The sequence below is a fragment of the Misgurnus anguillicaudatus genome, chromosome 21, assembly GCF_027580225.2.
Source record: "Misgurnus anguillicaudatus chromosome 21, ASM2758022v2, whole genome shotgun sequence".
Classification (NCBI taxonomy): Eukaryota; Metazoa; Chordata; class Actinopteri; order Cypriniformes; family Cobitidae; genus Misgurnus; species Misgurnus anguillicaudatus.
In genome coordinates, this window is record NC_073357.2 from 23,933,048 (window position 1) to 23,957,806 (window position 24,759).

The 24,759-nt window shown below is 37.5% G+C and overlaps 1 protein-coding gene across 8 annotated transcripts; it reads left to right on the forward strand.

The window, feature by feature from the left end:
- The first annotated feature begins 5,078 nt into the window (after nt 1-5,078).
- Nucleotides 5,079-24,118, forward strand: trim25 (tripartite motif containing 25). Of its 8 annotated transcripts, none has more exons than XM_055198039.2 (11): nt 5,080-5,776; nt 6,045-6,140; nt 14,018-14,251; nt 16,764-16,932; nt 17,025-17,051; nt 17,621-17,677; nt 17,891-17,992; nt 18,136-18,195; nt 18,478-18,576; nt 22,491-22,559; nt 22,640-24,118. In XM_055198039.2, the coding sequence occupies exons 1-11, from the start codon at nt 5,177-5,179 to the stop codon at nt 23,170-23,172; spliced, it is 2,046 nt and encodes a 681-aa protein (XP_055054014.2). In that variant the 5' UTR covers nt 5,080-5,176; the 3' UTR covers nt 23,173-24,118. The 8 variants fall into 8 exon arrangements, with proteins under 8 accessions (XP_055054036.2, XP_055054052.2, XP_055054029.2 ...); XM_055198048.2 differs by having other exon boundaries at nt 17,891-17,980; XM_055198061.2 differs by lacking the exon at nt 18,478-18,576 and having other exon boundaries at nt 5,079-5,776.
- The last annotated feature ends 641 nt before the right edge of the window (nt 24,119-24,759 follow it).

Below are 24,759 nucleotides of genomic sequence, written 5' to 3' on the forward strand. Positions count from 1 at the left end.
ATGTGCACAATACATAAAAAACTGTCAACTAACAGGACAGTTTACACAGAGGGTTCTAAAATTTTCTGACAAAGAAGATAAAACGAACAAAACAATTAATTTAATGTAATTAACTGTTTTTCCATCGATATGGACCCACTGCTGTATGGTTTCATTTAATTTTAGGTGATTTGGTCTCCAAATGCAATAAAATATAAAATTGTATTATTACTGAACGATTGATTTTATTTCTTAAACACATGAAGGAAACTTAAAAAAAAACATGAACTGAAGAATATTCATGACGTTGTTATAAAACAATTTGACAGTATTAACACTTAATGACATTTTAATGACAAATTATATTTGTACCACTGTAGTTGAGGTGAAGAAAAATATTCATGACACGGTTATAAAACTATATGACAGAGTATTAACACTTAATGACATTTTAATGACAAATTTAATTTGTATCCCTGCTAAAAAGTGGTCAGTTGTTGCCTTGGTAATGTCAAGCTGTCATGACAAGTTATGATGTATTGGTTAATGTCAAGTTGTCAATATTTTTTTATATACTTAATTTATTTAGCTTTTTAACATATTTATTACATACCACTGATATTAAGTATCATTCTTCTAAACAATAGTAAGCATACAACTCGAAGAAACAGAAAATCATCTAAATCTCGAAGATAAATGAACATTAAACAATAATAAGTCTTTCTTCTTAGTTAAAATTTCAAAATGTACTCTTCAAATGCAGTGCAAAGCATGCTGAGGACTACAAATCCACTGTCGGCCTAGTTATGACTACCAAAATCATTAATGTAGTTTCAACTCAAAATTATTAAAGTGATACTCCATCCAAATATGAAAAATACCCCTTGGTTTACTCACTCTCAAGCAATCCGAGATATATAAGTCCATCATCTTTTGAAGTTGAAGTTATTTTAGTAAATGTCCTTGCTCCTCAAAGCTTTTAAAAAAAGCAGAAAATCAGGAAACAGCTTCTGACTTTAAACCCCCCCAAAAGTGCATTCCTCCTTTACAGAGGTTATCCACATGGCTTTAATGGGTTAATAAAAATCTACTGCGGGTAATCCGTGCAATTTTGTGCATATTTCAAACTTTGGTTTCTGGTAGCGACACCATCTTGGAGTCACGCAATTCACAAGACAGTTTTACCATAGTGAGCATTGGTTGCCATGTCGCGTAGTCGCAAGTTATTGGCTGGTTATCGGCTTGGTTGGGGAAAAAACTATAAAAATGTAATAACTGCAGCCAATAATGTAATAACATTATGATATCACTGGTTTATTTACTGGATATAAATTGTCACACTTCCATGGCAAAGTATACTTAGCTCTTTCAAATAGCTTAAAATCATGATCATAAACACCCTCTCTGTCTTTATTTATTAGCTCTACCCAAAGTTTATGAATATTGCACAATTTATTCAGCTAGGTTAATAGACAGGGCCGGGCTGTTTAGTATTTATTTTCCTCATTCTTCTGTCTTATTAAATTACTGATTTATTATAAAGTAATACGGACTACCGGCACATCCGGGAACTTGACTGTAAATTTCGTCACCGCCCCTTTTCGGGGGTTAAAAAAGCAGCGCCTCCATTGGCTTCCATTCAAAATAGCGGAACAAAGCAACGGTTTTACACAGCCGGCAGGCATAAATAACTTATGAAATCACTCAGATTAAACATGTCGAGTATTTATCTGTCCATCCTGCCCGCCACAGAGCGCGAAAGACACATCAACGCATTCAACCTGGTCAATACAAAACATGTCCCCTTCATTCTCACAGCGTCAAATTTGTGTAACAACGCCATCCAGTGATTGCTGGAAATATCGCTAAGCCAGTTAGTTGTATGGCTGGACGGAAAAGTGCACTCATTACTCTAAATATAAAGACATAATAAATAAATACGAAGTAACTTTCAAATACGAAGTAAAATCATTCACTTGCTTCCCTGTTGACTTGATGAGGTACGTGTTTAATGTCCGGGTAAGACACCTCTGGCCAATAGGGAGCGTTGTTACACAAATTTGATGCTGGGAGAGTGAGGGAGACATGTTTTTGTATTGACCAAATTAAATGTGTTGATGTGTCTTTCGCGCTCTATGGCCGGCAGGGTGGACAGATGGTTACTCGGCGTGTTTGATCTGAGTGATTTCGTGGGTTGTTTACGCCTGCCGGCTGTGTACGAAGGTTGCTTTGTTCCGCTATTTTGAATGGAAGTCAATGGAACGTCTAGTGCGATTTCCCCCAAAAGTGGGCGTGAACCTGTTCAGAGACATTCTATGACGTTGCGCCGGTTGTGCGTATGTCAAAAATTTGATTTTTTTTTTTAACTGAGTTATCTCAATGCAGGTATTTAGTCATAGCACCACCAGCTGGCAGCAGAAAATGTGGCACATGTAAATGACTAACAAAGATCTCCTTTATTTACAGGCTACCTGTTTAAATGCATGTTGGCCACCGTTCACTAAAGTGCGAGGGTTGCACAGTAACTAATTTACATTTACATAAATATTTAAAAAAAAATGATAAGTGATACATTGCCACTCATTTTAATTTAGGCATTTAGAAAGTGTAAAACATTAATAACCCTTTAAAAAATGCATAGCCTTATTGAAATTAACTCATTCGAGTGTGTGCCGTATTACACTAATAAACGAACTGTTAATTTATCGATTAAATAATCTGACAGTGGAATAAATTATTTGAATGGGTGCCGAAGTTTCGTTTTTACCCTCCTGCCGTGTTGCCAGATTGGGCGGTTTTCATTTCGATTGAGCTTATTTGGGATCAGTTTGGCAGATTAAGTCAGCATCCGGTTCAGGTTAACAAATAGTCTGTTCCTGTGTATTCACAGGTAATCTCTCTCACATTAAGCAGATCCCCCATCTCACGCGCAACTGAAAAACATTCATTTTGTGAACTCTTCGTCAAATTTGCAGAAAATATGACACCTGTTGGAAGCCATAAGTTAACGTTAAAATCAAATAAATGCACTCAACTGAATGCGAAATAAGAAATGTAACAAATATGTATATTTTTAATTAAACATAACTATCTTAAAACCATTTAACGATTAAGTAAGAGCACACAAGAACTCTCTCCCTCTCTGTGGGCGCCTAATGCGCTCTTATGTTATGTGTCTTGTGTTAGACAGCCTGTGTTTTGTTGTGGGCAGGGCCGCATTAATGCATGGGCTTACCTGGGCTTAAGCCCAGGGCCTCGGGCTGGGAAGGGCCCCGAGTTGCCGGAAAAAAATAACTGCCGCATTTTATAAAAAGTTGATACTCCCTTTAAAATTATGCTTAATCGCTTTGCTTTGAATGTCCGTGCGTGAATGCAGTTCCTGCGCAGAAAATCTCTCACTTACTATAGGCTACCCTGCAATCATTAGTGAGCTTTTTAAAATTTCTGTCTGAAATATCCATTATTGCATTTCTGAAGGCAACACAGACAGCTTTCTGATAAAGTGACCAAAAGTGCCGTTTCAAGTGATGAACAAAGACTAAACTGAGGACGCGTTTTTATCTTAATATGAAAGACAACGTGTATACATTCATTAAATGATTCCTCGTAACATTTTAAAGCCAAGATGTACAGAACAGCACACAAAGATATTACACAAAACATTTTTGATAACTAAATCTAATAAATAACAAATTAGATTCTGCCTCGGAAGCCACGGCTAAGTTCAGCGATCGTTTCATTTTGAGATTTAGCGTGGCAAGGAAATAAAAGACGAGAAATTACATATAATTTGTTACTGTAAATTATAAAAAACAAGCTTTATATACAATTACTATAAACGGTCCATTTATAACCAAAAAACACTGAAATTAAGGATTTTATAGACACTATATATCCTTTATTATTTTGCACAGAAATATCTGATTGCTTACTTTCATTTTGATCATCTCTGTATTCACAAAAACGGCTTACCTGTTTTGTAGCTCAACTTTTGACAAGTTAAGCAACCTTTTTAAATACATTTTAAAACTTATACTTGTCGAAAAAAATCAGTTTTTTGATGTTACGTTTGATGAATGCCTAAATATGATCACGCAGAGCACCTAGCACGTTCGGCTAAGTTGAATGTGACAGCATGCAACCGCGCAACATCGACACAACGAAAAGCAATCCAAAACTTACAGAACTTAAATTAGATCAGAATTTACCTTTATAATTAATAAAACATAAAAACAAAATAAAGTCAGAATCAATAGGTGCAGAACATGGGTGCAAAATGGCTAAATGCGCAGGGGAATAAAACCCACAAATAGTTTAATCAGATAACACTAAATAATCTATAAATTAAATAAAAACAAGGAAATATTAAAATTAATTTTAAAATAACGAAAGTATAGAATTACATGTTTTGTCTTTTCAATTGCAGAAACAAAGAGACTTTGCAATGGTTTCTGGATATGGACGTCTAGCCCTGTCACGGGATTTAGGCTATTAACAGACTTTAAAAATATTTATTAAAACTACTATATTATTTACTTAGTATTATTATAATAGGATGTATATTTTTTATATTGGGAGAAAGCTGTTAAATGTGAAATCAGATACTGTGCACTCTTATACAGCCAAAATTAAATGATCCTCAATTTTATAACACATCTGCGACAATTGACTGTGCAGTCGAATCAGGCTTCTCCTGTCAAAGCATCGAATCCTAGACTATTCGGGTCACCTAGGACTATGTGCATATGTTATGCAGTGATATTTGTGTATATTGCGGGCATTCTGATACGGTTTTAATATTTTGTAATTCCATTTATTCCAGCAAAATAAAAGCCTGACAACTTGCACTTAGTGATTATAAAGATTGTGTGAATGTAGGCTGCAATTCTGGTGGATAAAGGGCCACACAAAATGATAAAGCCCAGGGGCCCCTTACAGTGTTAATGCGGCCCTGGCTGTGGGAATCTACTGCTGGTGTTTATACTGGTAGTAATCGTGGCAGTTAAACTACTAAACGAATTGTCTATTTAACACGGTAGGTTTTTAACAGCTTTTTACCTGGAAATCATCAGCCGTATCTGGCAACCCTCATAGTTTCAGTTTCGTTTCTTTTTCTCTGAGGCGCAGCATTGTGTGTGCGTGCGCGTGCGCGTGTTGTCAGCGATCGCTCGCTGCTCGCCTAAACCTCTCCCAAACAATGGCCGAAAAAATGTCTTTACTGAGTCTCGAGGACGATTTGACATGCAGCATCTGTTTATGTGTATTCGACAACCCGGTGAGTTTAATATGTGGACACAGTTTCTGCGCCAACTGTCTCGAAGCGGCGTGGAGCGACAGATCATCAACGCTGTTTTGTCCTCACTGCCGTATGCAGTTTAATTCTAAACCCGAGCTCAGGAAGAACACCGTCCTCGGTGCTGTACTAGACGCCTATAAAGGAAACTCGGGTATCTCTGAGTCTGAACCCATGAAGACACCCGTTGAGGTGATAAAGAACGAGCCAGAACCGATAAAGTGTGACAGCTGCATGGAAGCCCCAGCCGTCAAAACTTGTTTAACATGTATGGCTTCTTACTGTGAGGATCATGTCAGGCCTCACCGAGAGAACGCGATATTCCGCGCTCATCAGCTCTCTGATCCGCTTCCTGATCTGCTGGAGCGTCTCTGTCCCGAGCACAGCAAACTGATGGAGTTCTTCTGCTCCAAACACGGGACATGTATCTGTAGCAATTGTCTGCATTTTGGACATAAGGGCTGCGAGTTCACCAGCACAGATGACCAGCGCTTCAAGCAAAAGGTATTTAAATGTGTACATTCATGCCAGGGCTTGGGCCTACATAAAAATTGTGTTGATTTAACTGTAGTAACTAGTGAAAGTGTATTCTTGTAACAGTACATTTTATTAATGCTGAACATTGCAATAATATATTAAAACATTTAATCACAACAAATACTAGTTGTACTGTTGTAAACCCCCAATGCACAACCTGTTAAAATGTAAGAAAGTATTCATGAGTCAGCTCATCAGTGTGAAATAATTTTTTTTTGCTGTTTTTGTCTTTCAGACTAACCTGAATGGCATGCTTAACACTCTTGAAGTCAAAATAGACAAGAATCAGCAGGTCGTCACTCAGATGAAGGAGCAACAAGATAAGTTAAAGGTTGGCAAATGTTACAAAATGTTAATGTTTTCAACAGAATAAGTCTATCCATATATTGGCTTATTTTGCAGTGTGTGAATTAAACCGTGATTTTTATAAGAGTCTCCTATATTACAGTAATGCATATGCATATGTACAGTATGCTTCAATGAGCTTAGTCCAAATTAAACTTCCTGTTGCACTTAAGATTATATCAACACATTGAACAAGGCTATCATGTTTTGCAACTCAATTTAGTGGGGCTTTAAATCTTACCACAAGCCGTGACATGTCTGATTTTTGGTTTTTCTGTAGATTGACTGATAGACTATGACTATGAAAAGGGCTGGATCCAGGCATGGGCAGGACATCTGTCTTACCCATCCAATCAGAATTTAGGCAAAGACATTATTTTATTTTTTTATGATTTATGCATGGGTTAAAGGAAATTGGAGGATAATGTTTTTATTAGTTGACCGCAATGTCACTCACTAGGTGGTTTCATTAAAGGTGCAGTGTGTAAATTTTAGCGGCATCTAGTGGTGATGTTGCGAAATGCAAACAACGGCTTAGTCCACTGCTTACCCCTCGCTTTTGAAACACATAGAGAAGCTATGGTAGCCGGCACCGGACAAACATGCCATCGTTGGAGACAACTTAGTAAAAAAATTGTCCGTTAAGGGCTTCTGTAGAAAAATGGCGACTTCCATTTAAGCGGACCCTCTGTGTATGTAGATAAAAAGGTCTCATTCTAAGGTAATAAACACATAACGGTTCATTATGAAAGGTCTTTATACACCCCTGATAATATATTATTTTGCATTACTGTGAAGAGATCCTTCTTAAAATTACACACTGCACCTTTAAAAAAACGGAGGTAACCATGGTTTACTATAGTAAACTATTATTTGTTGGTTTTTACTGTAGTAAAACCATGGTTCATTTTCATAAGGACTTAGAGCACCTATTGTCCGATTCACGATTTTAAATTTCCTTTGGTGCGTAAATGTGAATTAGTACATGTTAATAATATGCCAAAGGTACAAACCCCAAAGTTAAACGTACATCTCCAACGTAAATCTCTTTTCTTGTACTACAACAAACCCACGGATTGTAGGCAACAGTTTACTTCCTGGGACTGGTGATGTAGTAAAGACCGACATTATTATAATTCTTCCCGCTTCGGACTCACAGCCTGCAAATTGACTCCTGTTAGCATTGCATTGTGAGCGAATCTTTCGAACATGGTAAGGAGCGTCACATTTCCGGCTGATGTCAGAAGTATTCAGGCCAATTAGGGACACAGAGCTTTTCAAATCCATGCGTTTTTAGGAAGAGAGTGAAATCTGGAGCTACAAAAAAATGTACGGTATGTTGAAAATAATGTTCTTTTACCATAAACCACGTGAACACATTGTATTATACCAAACATACAAAATAATGTTGTTTTTTAGCAATGAAATAGGTGCTCTTTAAATTAATAGGCTTTTGGGCACAAATGCCACCAAAATGAATAAATATGCCTCCTAAATTCAAGTTAAAAGGGCAAAAATTACACGGCACAATTAAAATAAATCTATTATGCCTTTCACGGTTAAAATAATACGTTAATATGAACAAAAAGTGTCATGATGATAGCATTGCATTTAGACCTGCCCTGTAAGAAACCAGGCTTAGGGGCTAATCACACCAAAAGCGCTTTAAACGCTTGGAAACCCCAGGGCACGACACACTGCCTTTTTAAAAAAAGAGCAGTGTGACACAGCTTTTTATTTTGCTAAGCAACCACCGAGTCAGCTGTCTTGTCAATCAAACAAGCGTGAGCGCTCTTTTGCCGTTAACTGTCATATAAGCAGAAACTTTAAAAAGAGGGCGCTGGCTCTGACCTTGTTTGAGGGTGAGAGGTGCACAAACACGCAGGAGAGAGTGAGCGAGTGGAGTCCGGTTCTTCAAAGCAACTGTAAACTTCCCTCACCACAACGTAAGGCCCGCCTCTCCCCTCATTCGATTGGACAATGGAAAGACGCGAATGACGTCGGGCGCTTCTCCGCTCTCAGCGCTCCTTTAAAAGCGTGTGCTGCGGCTGGCGGCAAAAACCGCAAGGCGCTCGGCGCGCATAAACAGCGCGCAAACGCTCTCTGCCCATAAAATATCATTCAAAAAACGCACCTGCAACTGCCATAAACGCTTTTGGTGTGATCGACCACTTAGCCCGGAGGGCCAGTTCTCCTATGATGCATTAAAGCTGCACCCCTTAACTTTTGGTTAAAATGAAAGCTTATAATAGCGAATATTAATTTTATATTGGTTCGAAAATGTCGAAAATTATTTTGTGGCAGATGTTAGCAACTGAAAAAGACAAACAGAAATTGCAATTGAGGCCTTTTTGTTGAATAAGAATGCATATAGTAATATATGCATATAATAGTTATAATTATGTATTAAAAATGTCAATTTTGAGCCAAATGTCAAGCGGTTGAGAAATGTTTTAAACAAAAATAGCAAAAGGCATAATGTTGCTGATTACATCTATAACATCGCACTGCGGTTACAAAGAATTTATATAGTTTTTATAATCTAACTGGGCTGGAAGTAAGCGACCAGGCAGCAAAGCAGGCAAATTAAGCAAATTGTGGTGAGATAATAATGAGGTCCATCTCATAAAACTGCTGTGTGACACAAGAGACAGCCAAGCTATTAGTCATTCCAAACTATTAGTCATTAGTTGGGCGTTATAAGGATGGGCATTGGAGCCACAAATCGGAAAAAGATCAGGCCAAACCAGAACTGGGTCTGTCAGTCTCAGGTGTCCTCGGGGCCCCTAGGATGAGGCGAGGAGACAAAACAACATATACAGGCTGCTCACATGTAATGTTAAAATCATACAGAACAATGGATTCGGTTCGGATCATCGTGTTCCAGTCAACTTTTGTGGCATAAAAATGTTCGGAACTGAATTAGGTGAATGCTTGGTTAAAGAGATGAGTCTTTATGTTAGTCTTAAACTAATTGAGTGTGCCTGAATACCAATAAATGGCTAAGGTCATTCCAAAGTTTAGGGGTTAAATAGGAAAATATCTACCACCTTTAGAGGATTTTGATACTGCTGAGTTTTGAACCAGCTGAGCTGACGCTTATTTACTTGGCTTGCATGACACCCACACAGGAATGAGTTACAATAGTCCATTCATGAGGTCATAAATGCATAAATGAGCTATATATATTGTCAGGGTGTGGCGTTGGGGAAGGCAAGATGAAGACGGAGGAGATAAATGTAATGATACCTTTAATAATAACACAAATGAACAGGTACATGAACTGTAACTTCAAACATAAACAACGATTAACAATGACCAACCATGTGAGGAAGACAAACAGAGTACATATAAGGTGACTGATGAGGATTGCTGGCAGGTGTGATAATAATAATGACAATCAGGTGAGGTAGAATGAGGGATCATGGGGAATGAAGTCCAGATAGTGAATACAGGGGAAAAACATAAGGGCACAGAGAATGGGGTTGTGACATATAAGGGCTGTCAAAAGATTAATCACATACAAAATAAATGTTTGTGTTTGCATAATATATTTGAGTGTGTATAATTATTATACATATATAAATAAACACATACATATATACTTTTTAAAATGATGTATAGTGTAGTGTAATATTTATACTATCTACAGTGAGGAAAATAAGTATTTGAACACCCAGCTATTTTGCAAGTTCTCGCATTTAGAAATCGTGGAGGGGTCTGAGATTGTCATCGTACTATGTGCATGTCCACTGTGAGAGACACAATGTATGTTTTTTTTAACTATTTGTTTGTATGATACAGCTGCGGATGGGTATTTGAACACCTGAGAAAATCAATGTTAATATTTGGTACAGTAGCCTTTGTTTGAAATTACAGAGGTCAAATGTTTACTGTAGTTTTTCACCAGGTTTGCACACACTGCAGAAGGGATTTTGGCCAACTCCTCCTCACAGATCTTCTCTAGATCAGTCAGGTTTCTGTCCTGTTGCTGAGAAACACAGAGTTTGAGCTCCCTCCAAAGATTCTCTATTGGGTTTAGGTCTGGAGACTGGCTAGGCCACGCCAGAACCTTGATATGCTTCTTACAGAGGCACTCCTTGGTTATCCTGGCTGTGTGCTTCGGCTCATTGTCATGTTGGAAGACCCAGTCTAGACCCATCTTCAATGCTGTATCTAAGGGAAGGAGGTTGTTCCCCAAAATCTCGCAATACATGGCCCCGGTCATCCTCTCCTTAATACAGTGCATTCGCCCTGTCCCATGTGCAGAAGAATACCCCCAAAGCATGATGCTACCACCCCCATACTTCACAGTAGGGATGGTGTTCTTGGGATGGTACTCATCATTCTTCTTCCTCCAAACACGTTTAGTGGAATTATGACCAAAAAGTTATATTTTGGTCTCATCTGAGCACATGACTTTCTCCCATGACTCCTCTGGATCATCCAAATGGTCATTGGCAAACTTAAGACGGGCCTGAACATGTGCTGGATTAAGCAGGGGAACCTTCCGTGCCATGCATGATTTCAAATGCCATCTTAGTGTATTACCAACAGTAACCTTGGAAACGGTGGTCCCAGCTCTTTTCAGGTCATTGACCAGCTCCTCCCGTGTAGTTTTGGGCTGATTTCTCACCTTTCTTAGGATCATTGAGACCCCACGATGTAAGATCTTGCATTGAGCCCCAGTCTGAGGGAGATTGACAGTCATGTTTAGCTTCTTCCATTTTGTAATGATTGCTCCAACAGTGGAACTTTTTTCACCAAGCTGCTTGGCAATTTCCCCGTAGCTTTTTCCAGCCTTGTGGAGGTGCACAATTTTGTTTCTAGTGTCTTTGGACAGCTCTTTGGTCTTGGCCATGTTAGCAGTTGGATTCTTACTGATTGTATGGGGTGGACAGGTCTCTATATGCAGCTAACAGGTGCATCTAATTTAGGATAATAAATGGAGTGGAGGTGGACATTTAAAGACATATTAACAGGTCTTTGAGGGTCAGAATTCTAGCTGATAGACAGGTGTTCAAATACGTATTTGCAGCTCTATCATACAAATAAATAGTTTAAAAATCATACATTGTGATTTCTGGATTTTTTTTTAAGATTATGTCTCTCACAGTAGACATGCACCTACAATGACAATTTCAGACCCCTCCATGATTTCTAAGTGGGAGAACTTGCAAAATAGCAGGGTGTTCAAATACTTATTTTTTTTTCTCTGTAAATAGTATATTTATAGTATAGTATAGTGTTATGTATAAATATGTATAAGTAAATATTGTATTTTATTTAAGAGCAGCTGTGAGGAAAAAGAAAGTTTAAACTGTCAAACATTTAAAACACATGCAAATAATAAACTGTCGGCATGAGGATGCAATTGTCCGCCATGTGTTGTATACGCTGTTTGATGGGGATGTGAAGACGCGTCGCGTTGTTAGGACCGGAGCGCATCCTCAGAGTCTCTGTAAAGGCAAAAAGAGAAATCCAAATCTGCACGTCCCACATGTAAATGTTTCTTAAATTCATACATGCATGTGTGTGTATTTAAATATACAAAATAGTAACACACAATACACACTCAAAATATATAATGCAAACACAAACTTTTATTTTGTATGCAATTACCATCATCAAAGATATTATTGAGAAAAAATTACAGATAAATTATTGAAATATTGCAAATATGCATATTGCAATATATGTATAGTAAATGTTTTCAGTAAATTAATGATTTTAACTTGAAAAAGTTATGCATAGTCAAACCTTGTGTCTCAATCAGCTCCCTTGTTCAGTAGTCAGGCACTGATCAGGGAGTCGGCCATTTTAAGGGCTGTCTCAATCGCAAAACCGCTTCAGTGCACTGGAACGTTCGTTCCCTAAAAATTCCCACAATGCAACGCAAAAACCAGTGAACATTGATGGTCCCTATGTTCCCTAACCGGAAATCACGTTACCTTTTTCTGAAGCTCGCCAACCGAACATCATATGATCCAACTCAATAAACTGTTTTTAAGTCAGAGATATGTTGGTTTTGCCGGTTGTTGATGAGTAACAGCTGTGAGTGATTACGCGCTTAAGCAGCCACGTGACAGAAAAATAAGTGAGAATTGTCCCAATGTGAAGTGAGCTAGGGTCCTTACCAGTGCCTGAACCTGTGTACACGATATTCGGATTCACGACCTCGGGAGCTAGGGAACGAATTGAGACACACGGAAAGTTTTAGATGCACATAGAGAGACTGGCGAATCCAGAAGAATGGGAAAAATGTGTTGGTTATGTGATTTTCAGTGTTTAAATATATTTTATTATAATTTAAATAGCTTTTACAAACTTAATGCATTATTACATTTTATACCACTGGTCTGTTGAATGCTGTATTCTGATTGGCTGAGAAATGTTCCATGCATTAATTTCTGATAACCGCACACCTAACTTGTCAAATGTCTTAAAAATAGGCAGCAGAGAAATGTTTGTGGTAAACGTGGAGGAATAATTGAATTATTTGAAAATAATGCACACCCGCGGTGTAACCATTGAACCTTGGCTGTGCATTATTTTCTTCAATGGCCCGTCATCAATTATTTCTTACGTATGTTGCATCATACAGCCCTATCATACCCCTAAAGATGGGCATTTGAGTTTAGACGGGCATGTGATTTTAGATGGCAAATGGAGTTTACAGTGTGTAAATAAAGGTGTGTGTTGTCCAAACATGAGATGAGGCGCATGGTCTATACTCAGAAAGATTATTTAATTAAAGTAAATAAAACATAAACATGAACAAGAATCCGTGGCATGGAATGACAAAACAAGAAACTAGACATGGCAACTACACGTAACGACTATCCTTAAAGGTGGGGTGCATGATCTCTGAAAGCCAATGTTGATATTTGAAATCACCTAAACAAACACGCCCCTACCCCAATAGAATCTGGACCTTCTTTTGATAGACCCGCCCAACACATACGCAACCCAGGCAACGATGTCGGTTAGTAGACACGCCCCTTACTGCTGATTGGCTCCAAGTGTGTTTTGGTACTCTGCCCAACTCTCTTTCCAAAGTGTTTTTGAAAAATCATGCAACACGCCTTTAAATACGTTCAAAAACTGACAATGGAGACAAGAGTGATTATAAAGGGGAAGTGGACCAATGGGAACATGACACATATACAAGGGAATTAATGAAAACACAACATGAAACAAGATATAAACATGGCTATCACCGATTTAAAAAAAGACATAAAACTTATCAAACTTAACAATACAGAAACACATGACAAAAACCCTGACAGAACCACCCTCTTATGGGCGACTCCCGGCGCCCACTAAACAATAGTCCAAATATAACATAAGTCCATGGGTGGGCAGGTGGGCCAGGACTGTGAATCAAGGACTGTGGTGCAACTCCCGGCGCCCGGGTCATGGAGCAATAGCGGTCATGAAGCAATGACGACCCCGGGTTGTGGGACAGTGGTGGGCCTGGACCACGAAACAATGGTGGGTCTCGGCCTTGTCCCTTCTTACCCTACCCCCAAAATACTTACGGGATCGACCATCTTGACTGTGGACTCTGACATAATGACGGCCATCTTGGGCACTGGTTCGGGCATTGTGGCGGCCATGTTGGCTGGGGCTTCAGGCATGGCCCCAGAATTTTCTCTATTAATAATAAGACTGTACAGTAAAAATGTTCAATCTATTTCAAAATGTCCATTTTTTGTTCTAATGAAGGAAGAAACATACAGGTTAAATATAATTTTTAAAGTAAACAATGACAGGTCTTTCAGTGTTTATGAAGAATCATATTTATATTGTATCCCCCACACCATATTTTGGCCTATGCTTATTTGTTTTTTGCTTTCTCAGGGCTTGGCTGCAACCCGCAAACATATTCTTGAGACAGAATACAGACAGATCAGACAAATGATCGACAGAGATGAGAATGAGGCCATGCATGCCATTGATGAGGAACTGATGAAAGGTCAAAGCAAACTGGCTTCCTTGATGAAGAAATTTAATGAGAACGTCGAGAAAATGAGCAGTACAAAATCTGAGATCAACAGTCTGCTGGACCAGTCACAGTCACTTACATTCCTAAAGGTAATTGGAGTGCAGTTTACTGTAGCAGTTTATAATTTAAGTCATTCATTCAGAAAACCCTTCTTCAGCACTGTTATATTTTTTATTAATGTATATATGTGTAATATGTAATATTTAATTAAATTATATATGTGGTCACACCTAGTGTAAAATGAATTTGTGAGAGTACTAACTGAGGGGTTGTAAAGCATTATTTTCTATATATTATTTGAAGAGTTTGGTTCCAAAACGCGATAAACGCCATTTTTTTAAAAAATGAGTTACTGCCAAAATCAGTATTATATCAGGTCAGTAGTTAAAAGTAAATTCTTAATTTTACGCAAAATCCAATATCCGCCGTGTTATTCTGTCATTTTTTCTCCCTTTTTTTCCCAAAATGCGATAAACGGCACTCCTCCGTTTTTACAGAACGCAATAAATCCATTCCTGAAATTACAGCGCACCATTCCACGCAATGTAAACAAACAATGGCGGCGTGCTGAGTACACGGAGTCCTAGTTTTCCTCATCTACTTTGTAATTCGTGATCAACAAACTAAACAAAATAATACTTTAATTGCATTGCTAAACCTGTGGTGGTTTTCTGTGACGGGAAAGAAACGTAATCCATCAACATCTAATAATTTCCGCGAGAGGCACTCGGGTGCTTGTTCTCCCGACAGCATCAAGCTTATCATGCTAAAACATTGACCCCAGGGGATCTTATGAAAAACTTTACATTATTTTACTTAAAGTCAACGAAAATCGAGCAGGACCAAAACATTTTACAGCTGATCGCTGTGAGAAATGCTAAGTGACGACGTCAAGTATAACCGCAGCAATGACAGTGTTCTTAATAACAAAGTAAGTGTTTTTATTAATGCCATTAATGTTTATTTTTTTAATCAGTGTGTACAACTGTTCAACTAAATGAATATAAAATGGCAAAGATGAATGCACATTTGATTGAATGGATTTCTAGCATTTTGAAATAAAAAACTGTCATGGATTTATTGCATTTTATGGAAAAAAGAATTCGTTTTTATAATAAATCTTTGAAAATCAAGTTATGGATTTTAATTTTTTATGTTTTTATAACCTAAAGATGCTATGTGAAAGTTTGTAACAGAAAATAGTGGTTTTCATCTTGTCACTTTCTTGGTATAGAAAACACGTTTTTACCGAAAATTTGTCAAAATGGATTTATTGCGTTTTGGAACCAAACTCTTCATTTCTTTTTCCTAAAATTTCTGTAAGGGTGCATTAAAATAATGTGTACTGTGAAAATTGCCAAACTAATTAAAGACAATTGTTAATTCAACTTATTAAGAGATGTGCTATGGCTATTATAAGCAATCAGACTTCAAACAGCGGACAAAAAACTGGCCCAAAAATCCATTGTAGTGTTTGGCCACTGGATTGTTGTACAAAAAACTGAAGCTCCTTTACTTTAAGGGCAGCTGGCAACACTCATGATGCCATCAATCTGTGCGCATCATTGATGCCCAGGCATGCTGTAAATTACTTTCTCGTGAAACTATGATGATAATAATAATAATAGCATAATAATCATTTAAAACATTCATGGTCAACATAAATGTTCTTAAGAAAAACATATGGGCGGTTTTATCGGACGGATGCACATTGTCACGGTTACGTGTCTGGACGGTACTTAACTTTCGGTCTCTGTTTGTTTAAAGGTCTGGCTAGTGGCCAAATTAAACTCTAGAAGTATTAGACACAATAACACTAGGCAAGACTTGTCCACCAACTATATTATTACCCAATTGCATCGATATTCCCCTCACTGGGATAGAGGGGTGCATGCCCACTGTTTCCGAAGGATAGATTGAAGGATTTTGTTGATTAGTTATTGCAGGGCGCACGATGCGAAGTTCGTCACATGTATGTAGTCCGTCAGGTGTGTGGTTCGTCATTTCAAAATATGTGTTTGGTGCATCGAGTGAACCTATGTGCATCACGTGTCTTGTCAAAATAAGTGCCTGCTGCAGATGCGTCTAAAGGGTTAATGATAAAAGAGACATTCATGTTTGCCAGATACTTGCATAATCTCATGCGTAATCAGAGTTTACTGTTAAGTGAGTGTCTTGGGTGTATTTTGTGAACGTGAGCGTCTCTTTTATCATAAACAGTTTTGATGCGTGTGCAGCGGGCACTTGTTTTGACAGGACGCGTGATGCGCATGGTTCACATGACGCAACAAACACATATTTTGAAATTGCACCCCTCGGAAAGAGCAGTCACCAGCCGCCACTAAGTTATTGGTATTTGGGCTCTGAATAGTAGCGAATCTGGCAACCCTGGCTGTGCGCTTGCACAGAAATTTAGTTCGGATTATATAGAATGTACATGTAAATGAACATTTAAATCAGATTGCAATGTTTAGGGTATGTGTAAACTGTATTGTTGTAACCTTCAATCGGATTAAATTTAGTCGGATTGACAAAATTCTGTGTATGTAAACATAACCATTGATCTCTTGAACAATTTCCTGTCTTGGTTTTCTGTCACAGGCCCGTGTGGATTTGCCATCAGTGGTTAATTTTGAGCCCTATAATCCCCGCATTAATGTGGATAGTAAAAAGGTAATATCTTATCACTCATCTGCAGTTGCACTAAAGGAATGGATAGCTAGATTACTGGAGCAACCAGCAGAAAACCGAATCCTTGTACTTAAACCAGGTGCGTTGGTTTAGGATCTTCCCTATGTTGTGTGCATGTTTCTGTTTTTATGTTGTGTCTATGTCACTTTTTGCATTCAAATGTTTTCACAGACTTTGAGAGAACTGTTCTTTCCACAGGTAAGTTTTTTTTTAAGGGACAGTACGTAGAGTTTTAAGTGTTTTATTAATCAAAATCAATGTCTTTATTCATAAATATCTCCTTGTTGGTGTCAAATGACCTCTGCCAGTGATCTGACTTTTCTTTGTAAGCTTAGAATTTCTTCTCTTTACTTACATTGAACGGGTAAGTCCAAGGAGGCTTCCATGTCGTTACGCCATACTGATAAACTATAAAAGCAGAGAGGGACAAAAAGCACTAGCCTACCAACGCGTTTCCACAACGCGTTTTCGTTCAGAACACGTGAACTAGCTAGAACGGACAAGAAGATCAGCGATTACATAACGTCTACCGTAGTTGCAACACGCATTTGGAAAAGCGAGGCGCTAGGGAGCAATATTCGTTTGAATGCAAAATACAATTTCACCACTAGATGGGGGTAAAACCTACTTATTGTCCCTTTAAGCAATCAGTGCTTATAAAACAAATAAATATATAATATACACAATATCCAGGGCTTAATTAAAAAGTATGTTGCTACATTATATGTTAATGTTTTAATGCATAGTAAACTGATTTTCTCTCAAAGCCCAATTCTCAGAAAACCGTGAGAGTTCTACAACTTTGCCAAATCCAAGAGAAATGTGTAAGTTGTAACTTTAGCGCATTTCCAACGTGTAATCCAATAATAATGTAGTTGTATGTATTGTAAGCATGTATTTACTCCACGTTCTGTACTGTCTATAAATCCCTGAATTAATATAACTTCCTGTTCATAAAACCATCCATGCATTTTACACCCTTTTAATACATTTGGACTCTTTTAACATTTCTTTTCTTTCTCATAATATCTTTGTAGTCTCTCAACCAAACACACATGTGAGATCACCTAGTCCAGGAGCTCCTCTCAGAGGCAGAGTTCAAGGAACTAAACAAAAAAATCAGCCCAGTATGTCTTTAAGAACATACTTTTTAATTTTTTTTAACTAACATACAACTATGCACATACACCCTCTGCTTTTTATTAAGTTCTGCATTATATCTTGCTTCTGTTCATATCTCTAATCATATTTGTCTCTCTTTGTGTCAATCGTTTCCTCATAGACAAGAGTCGTGGTACTAAAGAAAAGAATGACAAGCAACGTAAAGACCAAAGTGCCAACAGTAAGCTCTGACCACCCTTCATCTGTTCATTATTGTACATTACATATGATAATTAGGCTACTACAGTATATGCGTATATGCAGTATATGAGTAGTGATGTATATTTTGGAAAATATATTTTTTGGATTGGAAAGCCTTATGTTTTTGTTTTATTTATGTTTAGTTTTGCAGTGGTATTCACATATTTTTCTGAAAATGAATATATTTAAAACTAGTATCTTATTGCTTTAAAATTTTACAGAATCATTCACTAAAAATTATTATTCATGTCTCCTTTCCAAGGAACTAGGAATAATACTAGGGGAATAAATCCTTCTCTTTCAAAAAGCATGGAAAACATAACAGACATGGTGACAGCTAAATTTAAGATGTGTGAAATTGGTATGTTCTTGTTCAGTCATGCTTTCCTATACACTTTTTCATTTCTGTGTGAAGAACACAAATATACACTGATGAGCCAAAACATTATGACCGCCAACCTAATATGCCATTGGTCTGTCACATGCTCCGAAAACAGCACCAACCTGCCGAGGCATGGACTTTATTTCCAAGATGCCGGTGCACACTGATGCTTTGTGTCAAGAACTGTTTCAAATTGGTATGGACTGCACAAAATATTATTTCATTTAAGAAACAATACCTCAGGATATTCTCAGACCACCAGTACTAAGGTGGATACCTAGACGGTGCAGGGAGAGAAAACAGAAGTGGGGCAAATATGTTGGCCTGCTAACTTATAAAATGGACGAGCTCAGACTGAGCACTGCTACACAGAGGAAAATAAAGGACTTGCTGTATTCTGATTTCTGTAGAGGCGTGGCGAAACGATAAAATTAGGGATACAGTTGGGCAGATCACTTGCTTCTTTGTGCTGACAGAACAACTGACGAAGGACTTTGAGGCTGTTTATATCTAGGTCGGCCATTCGTGCCAGTTCCGCCGGACACGTCCCGAACATGTTTTAGGGTTCGTTCTCCGGATGTCGCGTTGGTCGACCGCATACGTCATCAAGGTTTAATATTTCGGGCTTAATTTCAGAAAAGCAACCGTTACATTTCAAGGTAAGAATGAAACTACAATGATTGTATGTCTTAAAAGAAATAAATTTTAATTTTCTAATGTATTTTAACTGAAATGTGAGAACCTCGATGACGTATGCGGTTGAGCAACGCGACTTCCGGAGAACAAACCCGAAAACATGTTTGGGACGTGTCCGGCGGAACTGGCACGAATGGCCACCCTATTTATATCTTATATTTAGATGTGTTTTGTACCAAGCACAATGTTTTAACGTCATTTCTGACTTCTAGCGCGAACCAACAGTGTTCAACGCTATCTTTAGGGTTTCATTGATAACACTGAAGCGGATGCTCTCTGCCTCATTTAGGCATTAAGCAGACGCATGGCTTCTTATATCTTCATTTCATTTGCGAGCGCATGAACCCATAAAAAGAGGAATTAGGTCAGATCAAACAACAAATAAAGGAGAATTTCAATAACAACTACATCTCGCCAAGTCTGTGGCTCTTAAAACAGCCCTTATTTGCCTAAGGGGATACATACAACATTTATGTCAGAATGTTTTTTGTCGATTACAGCCAAGCATTCAACACCATAATTCCAAACAAGCTGGTCGACAACTACTTGCATTAGCCCTTACTCCTTCCATGTGTAACTGAATACTGGATTTCCCCATCAGTAACCTCCAGATTGTCAGACTGGACCAGCAAACATCATCCACAATCACCTTGAGTCCCCCAGGGCTATGTACTGAGCCCCTTCCTTTTTGCACTTTTCACACACGACTGCTAACCCATCCACAACTCAAACATTATGCAGATTAGCAGATAAGATGACCATCATTGGGCTCATATCAAACAATGAAGACCACACACATTTACATCAACACTGAGACTGTGAAGAGAGTCTCTAACTTCAAGGCCTTGCAATGGAGTAACCATTACAGAGGACCTCTTCTGGGCCACAATTTTTAAGTACATAACACATGTAAAAGTTTCATCCACATGAGTGTCTCAAGGCGAACATTGTCTAGAGCATCACACACCCATCAATGGTTTGTCTTTGTCTCACAGTGCACAGTGATGCCTACACTTCCCCAGGGAAATGGAGATGGCACTCATACATGGCCATCCATGTAATGTAAAAGAACAGTGGACTCGTCGGATCAGATAACCATCTTCCAGTTCTCCATGGTCCAGTTCCGATGTTGATTTTCCCTTTTGTAGGCGCTTTCCACACTGGACAGGGTCATGATAGGCATTCTACGCAGCTCCATTCGCAGCAGAGTGTGATGCACTGTGTATTATGACACATTCCTTACATAACCATCATTAAGACCTTTTGTTGACTTGGACAAGGTGGATGAGTGTATGAGTCTTTGGTGGCTAACATCAGTTTGTCTCATGTAGATGCGTATAAATAGCACGAAGTGTGAAAATCGTGCAATACATATGCCAAATTCCAATTTGACCTGTATATGATACGCCAGTCCTCCCCATTCACTTAAACGGTGCATCTTTTTTGTCGTTTTTTATTGGTTTCTCAATTTCTTTGTTTTTTAAACCATTTTCGCTTGGGTTTAGGGTTAGATTTGAGATTTGCTTAAGGAGGTTGTTTAATATACAGGTTTCTACCACTGATCTATATAAATGACTGGATTGCGCATGACGTCACAACTGTGAAGCCACCGCGCGCGCCGCCATGTTGGTATACCCAAACATTCTATTAAATCAATGGACGCGATCAGATTTTAATGATAAAACATCACTTTACTAGTCTTCGTTTTTAAATCTGAACTTACCCTGTATATTATTACAACACAAACATCCTAAGCATGTACATAGTTATTTACTGAAAGTTGTACATTTTAGTTTTTAATCAGTTATTATACATTCATCTTCATTACAGTATCAGATCAGTAGACAGACCGCAGCATATTTAGTATTAATGTCAAACGTGCTTATTCTGAAATCTAAATAAATAATCATACTTTGTACCATATGTGCATGCAATGATTTGCTGGTTTTATGTTATCTAAACTTACAAGTTACCTCAACTTATTTAGAGAAATAACGCTGACCGTGTAGCTGAATGTCAAAAAAAACTTTATTTATACCCGTGTCATTAACAGAACACAGCAGACACACTCACCTTAACATTTTTTTATAAATCCATTTTCCTGCCCGATTAAAGCATAAACATTGCAAATAACACCAGAATTAACAGTTAATTTACGTACACATATCCTAAAAATAATCTTGAGTGACTGATACGCTGTAAAGCGAGTAAATTTAATACATGATTTTGAATGGAAGTCAATGACGCCGTCTGCCGGTTGGGTATACCAAGATGGCGGCTTGAACTCTGCGCTGGCTTCACCTCATGCTGTTACGTTAAGCGTTCTATGCGCAATCCAGTCATTTATATAGATCAGTGGTTTCTATATGTTTTTGTCTATTTTTAAGCCATGATCGCTTAGAGTTTGGGTTAGAATTAGGGTTTGGGTTAGGATGTCATTTTTATGTAACAAAAAGTTGTTATAACCCTAAACCCAAGTGACAATGATAAAAAATAGCAAAAAAATTGAGAAATCAATAAATAAAATGACAAAAAAAGATGCGCAGTTTAAGTGAATAGGGAGGACTGGCGTATCATATGCCCGCCAAATTGGAATTTGGCGTATGTATTGCACGTTTTTTACACTTTGTGTTATTTATACGCAACTCCGTGAGACTGGGTTCGTTTGTCCCTCTTCAGACAAAAGATCTTGCTGTTTTAAGAATACTCTAACCCAGTCTCTAACCTTATCAGAACAATTTGGCCTTTGTCAAAGTCCTGTTTTCCCTGCATCCAACACGCTGATTACAAGAACTGATTGTTTGCTTACCCTACCCAGACCTTTATTTGTGGCAGTTTAGGAATTAAATAATACTTTACCTGTGACTGGTCATAATGTTTTGTCTTATCAGTGTATTAACTAATAGTATTCAAATGACGGAATCTGAATTTATTTTGTGTGAGTACAGAAAACATTTCAGGCCTCAATAATACAGATCAGAACTAGCCCAGTAGGGCAAATGCCAATTCATCAAATGATCCAAAAGGCTCCCATACTGCTCCTGTCTTCTCTTTTTATCTCTGTTTTTTTTCTTATTACTTGTTTAAGAAAAAATGAGAATGAGTATAGTTAAGACAGAATAATTTTTATAAAATTGCTAAACGCTTAGAAAATACATTGATTGTTACGTAATTCTTTTTATATTGGTTTTCTTTAGTTACAGATCAATTTCCTGGGGGTTCAACAGCTGCGCAAAGTTGGGTTCAAAGAAATGAACTTCTTAAATGTGAGTTAAAACTGGTTTGGTTTAAGATTTTAAAATTGTATTCACTTTGTCGTCTCTGATTATGTTTTTTATCTTTATAGATGGCACTATCCTCAGTTTTGATGTCAGAACGGCTCACAAGCGGATTGTGCTCTCTGAAAATTTCACCAAAGCTTCTGTCACAGACGAGCCTACTCACTATCCAGATATTCCTACTCGCTTCTCTGTTTGTTCCCAGGTGCTCTGCACCAAGGGCTTCTCTCAGGGCCGCCATTACTGGGAAATCAAAATGAGCAGCAACAACTTCTGTGGATTGGGGCTCGCGTACGGTAGAATCGACCGGAAGGGTCCATCCAGCCGCCTGGGCCGCAATGTGGAATCCTGGTGTGTGGAATGGTTTAACGTGAAGCTTTCTGCATGGCACAACAGCATTGAGACAGTGTTGGCGAATCCAAACCCCAGTCGTGTGGGCATCCTACTGGATTGTGATGGGGGAAGTGCAACCTTCTATAACGTGCAGGACCGGGCCTATCCATTTCACACTTTTGTGTTTCCTTTCTCTGAGCCTGTGTATCCAGCTTTCTGGATCTTTTCAAATGGCTCGAATGTCTCTTTGTGCAAGCTCATTAACTAAAAGTACACTAGTCAACATTTGAAGTGGATCAAAAAAGTTCATCGGAGTTGTCCTAAGACAAAAACGGGTATTAGTCAAAACTTAAATAAAAGTTTTTTATCCACTTTAAATGTTGACTATATATACAAGTAAATGATATTAAATGATTATCAATTTTGATTTTTTATTGTGTAATGAACTGGTTGTTTTGTGATGATAATAATACGGCTTTCTTTTAAAGGCATGTCAGCCGAGGTAACATTCGTGTAAATTATCATATTGGCTTGGCATATATTTAATCATGACCAATTAAGTTGGTTTTAATAATTAATCAGGGGACTGTAAATTATTGTACTTATTATCACCTTAAGAAATAAATTATGGACATTAAATTTTCATTTGAGTTAAAATTATTTGTGAGAACAAAGACATAAAGCTAAAAAAAACACAAATATATGAATCAAGTATTTCAGATTAATGGTATGTATATAATTTTGTTATATAACATTTGTGTTATGTAACCTAACCTTAATGTCATTGTGTATATCTTGTTATGATCACATATTATTTAATTTTGTGGACTTGGTTTAGAGTGCATGGCATAAAATAAAAGCCTTTAGGTGTCATATGTGAAGCATGTATACATTGCACTTTCACTTCAATTTTGGCAAAATTAAAATGCAATATTAAAACAAATTTGATTTATGATTGTAAAGTATTGACCGTGCCCATTTCTATGAGAATATGTTTCTGATTATTTTTCCTTCTTGTGTTTGTATCTTTGCGATGCCATGCAAGTGCATGTAACATTTGCGCTTTATAGTCTTGAAATGGTTTAATCTTGTTGGTGTTTCATGTTGTTTTATGTTCATATCAGTCAGTAAATGGACCAATTCACTTGTAGAGTAATTTTATCAATTCTGATAAAATTTCAAATGTGTTGAAGAATAAAGTGATGCTAAATCTCTGCCTTGTATTTGATTCAAAACTGGATTTTAACATTTTGGTATATTGTGGTTTGCATTTGGACACATACACAAAACCTAGCAATATATTACACAGAATGTTTCAACAACTTCTGAGACATCTGCATTGCTAATAATAAACTAGGTTCATATGAAATAATCAGCCAGAACCTGATGGAGGACCAATGTACTCAAAATAATTTGAGTAATTATTTTCATAAATAAATAATTAAATTGACCAATTTATTTTGCAATACTTATTTCGTGAAATAAAATATTTAACATGTAATTAAATTGTTTTAAACGTTTCACAATATTTACTTCCCCAGAACCACATGCGTTTTTTTAGTTCCAATAATAGGATCAATTGCTAAATGAAACTAATTTAAAATTTAACTGGAGTTTTTAATTATAATTAATAATAATAATAACAATAAAAGAAGATATTTCACAAATATCAAGCAGCAGATAGAGGGTGGTCTTCTAACCTTTAGGCAACCACAAAAATGTAGTCTTGGTATTTTGTCAACCAGCTTTTTAATGTATCACACTGGGCTGCTAAACTCACCCTAGCTATTTGTCCACATTTAAATTTTAAAAGGTTTTTAATATCATGAAAACATTTTAGTCAACTGACCCTAAT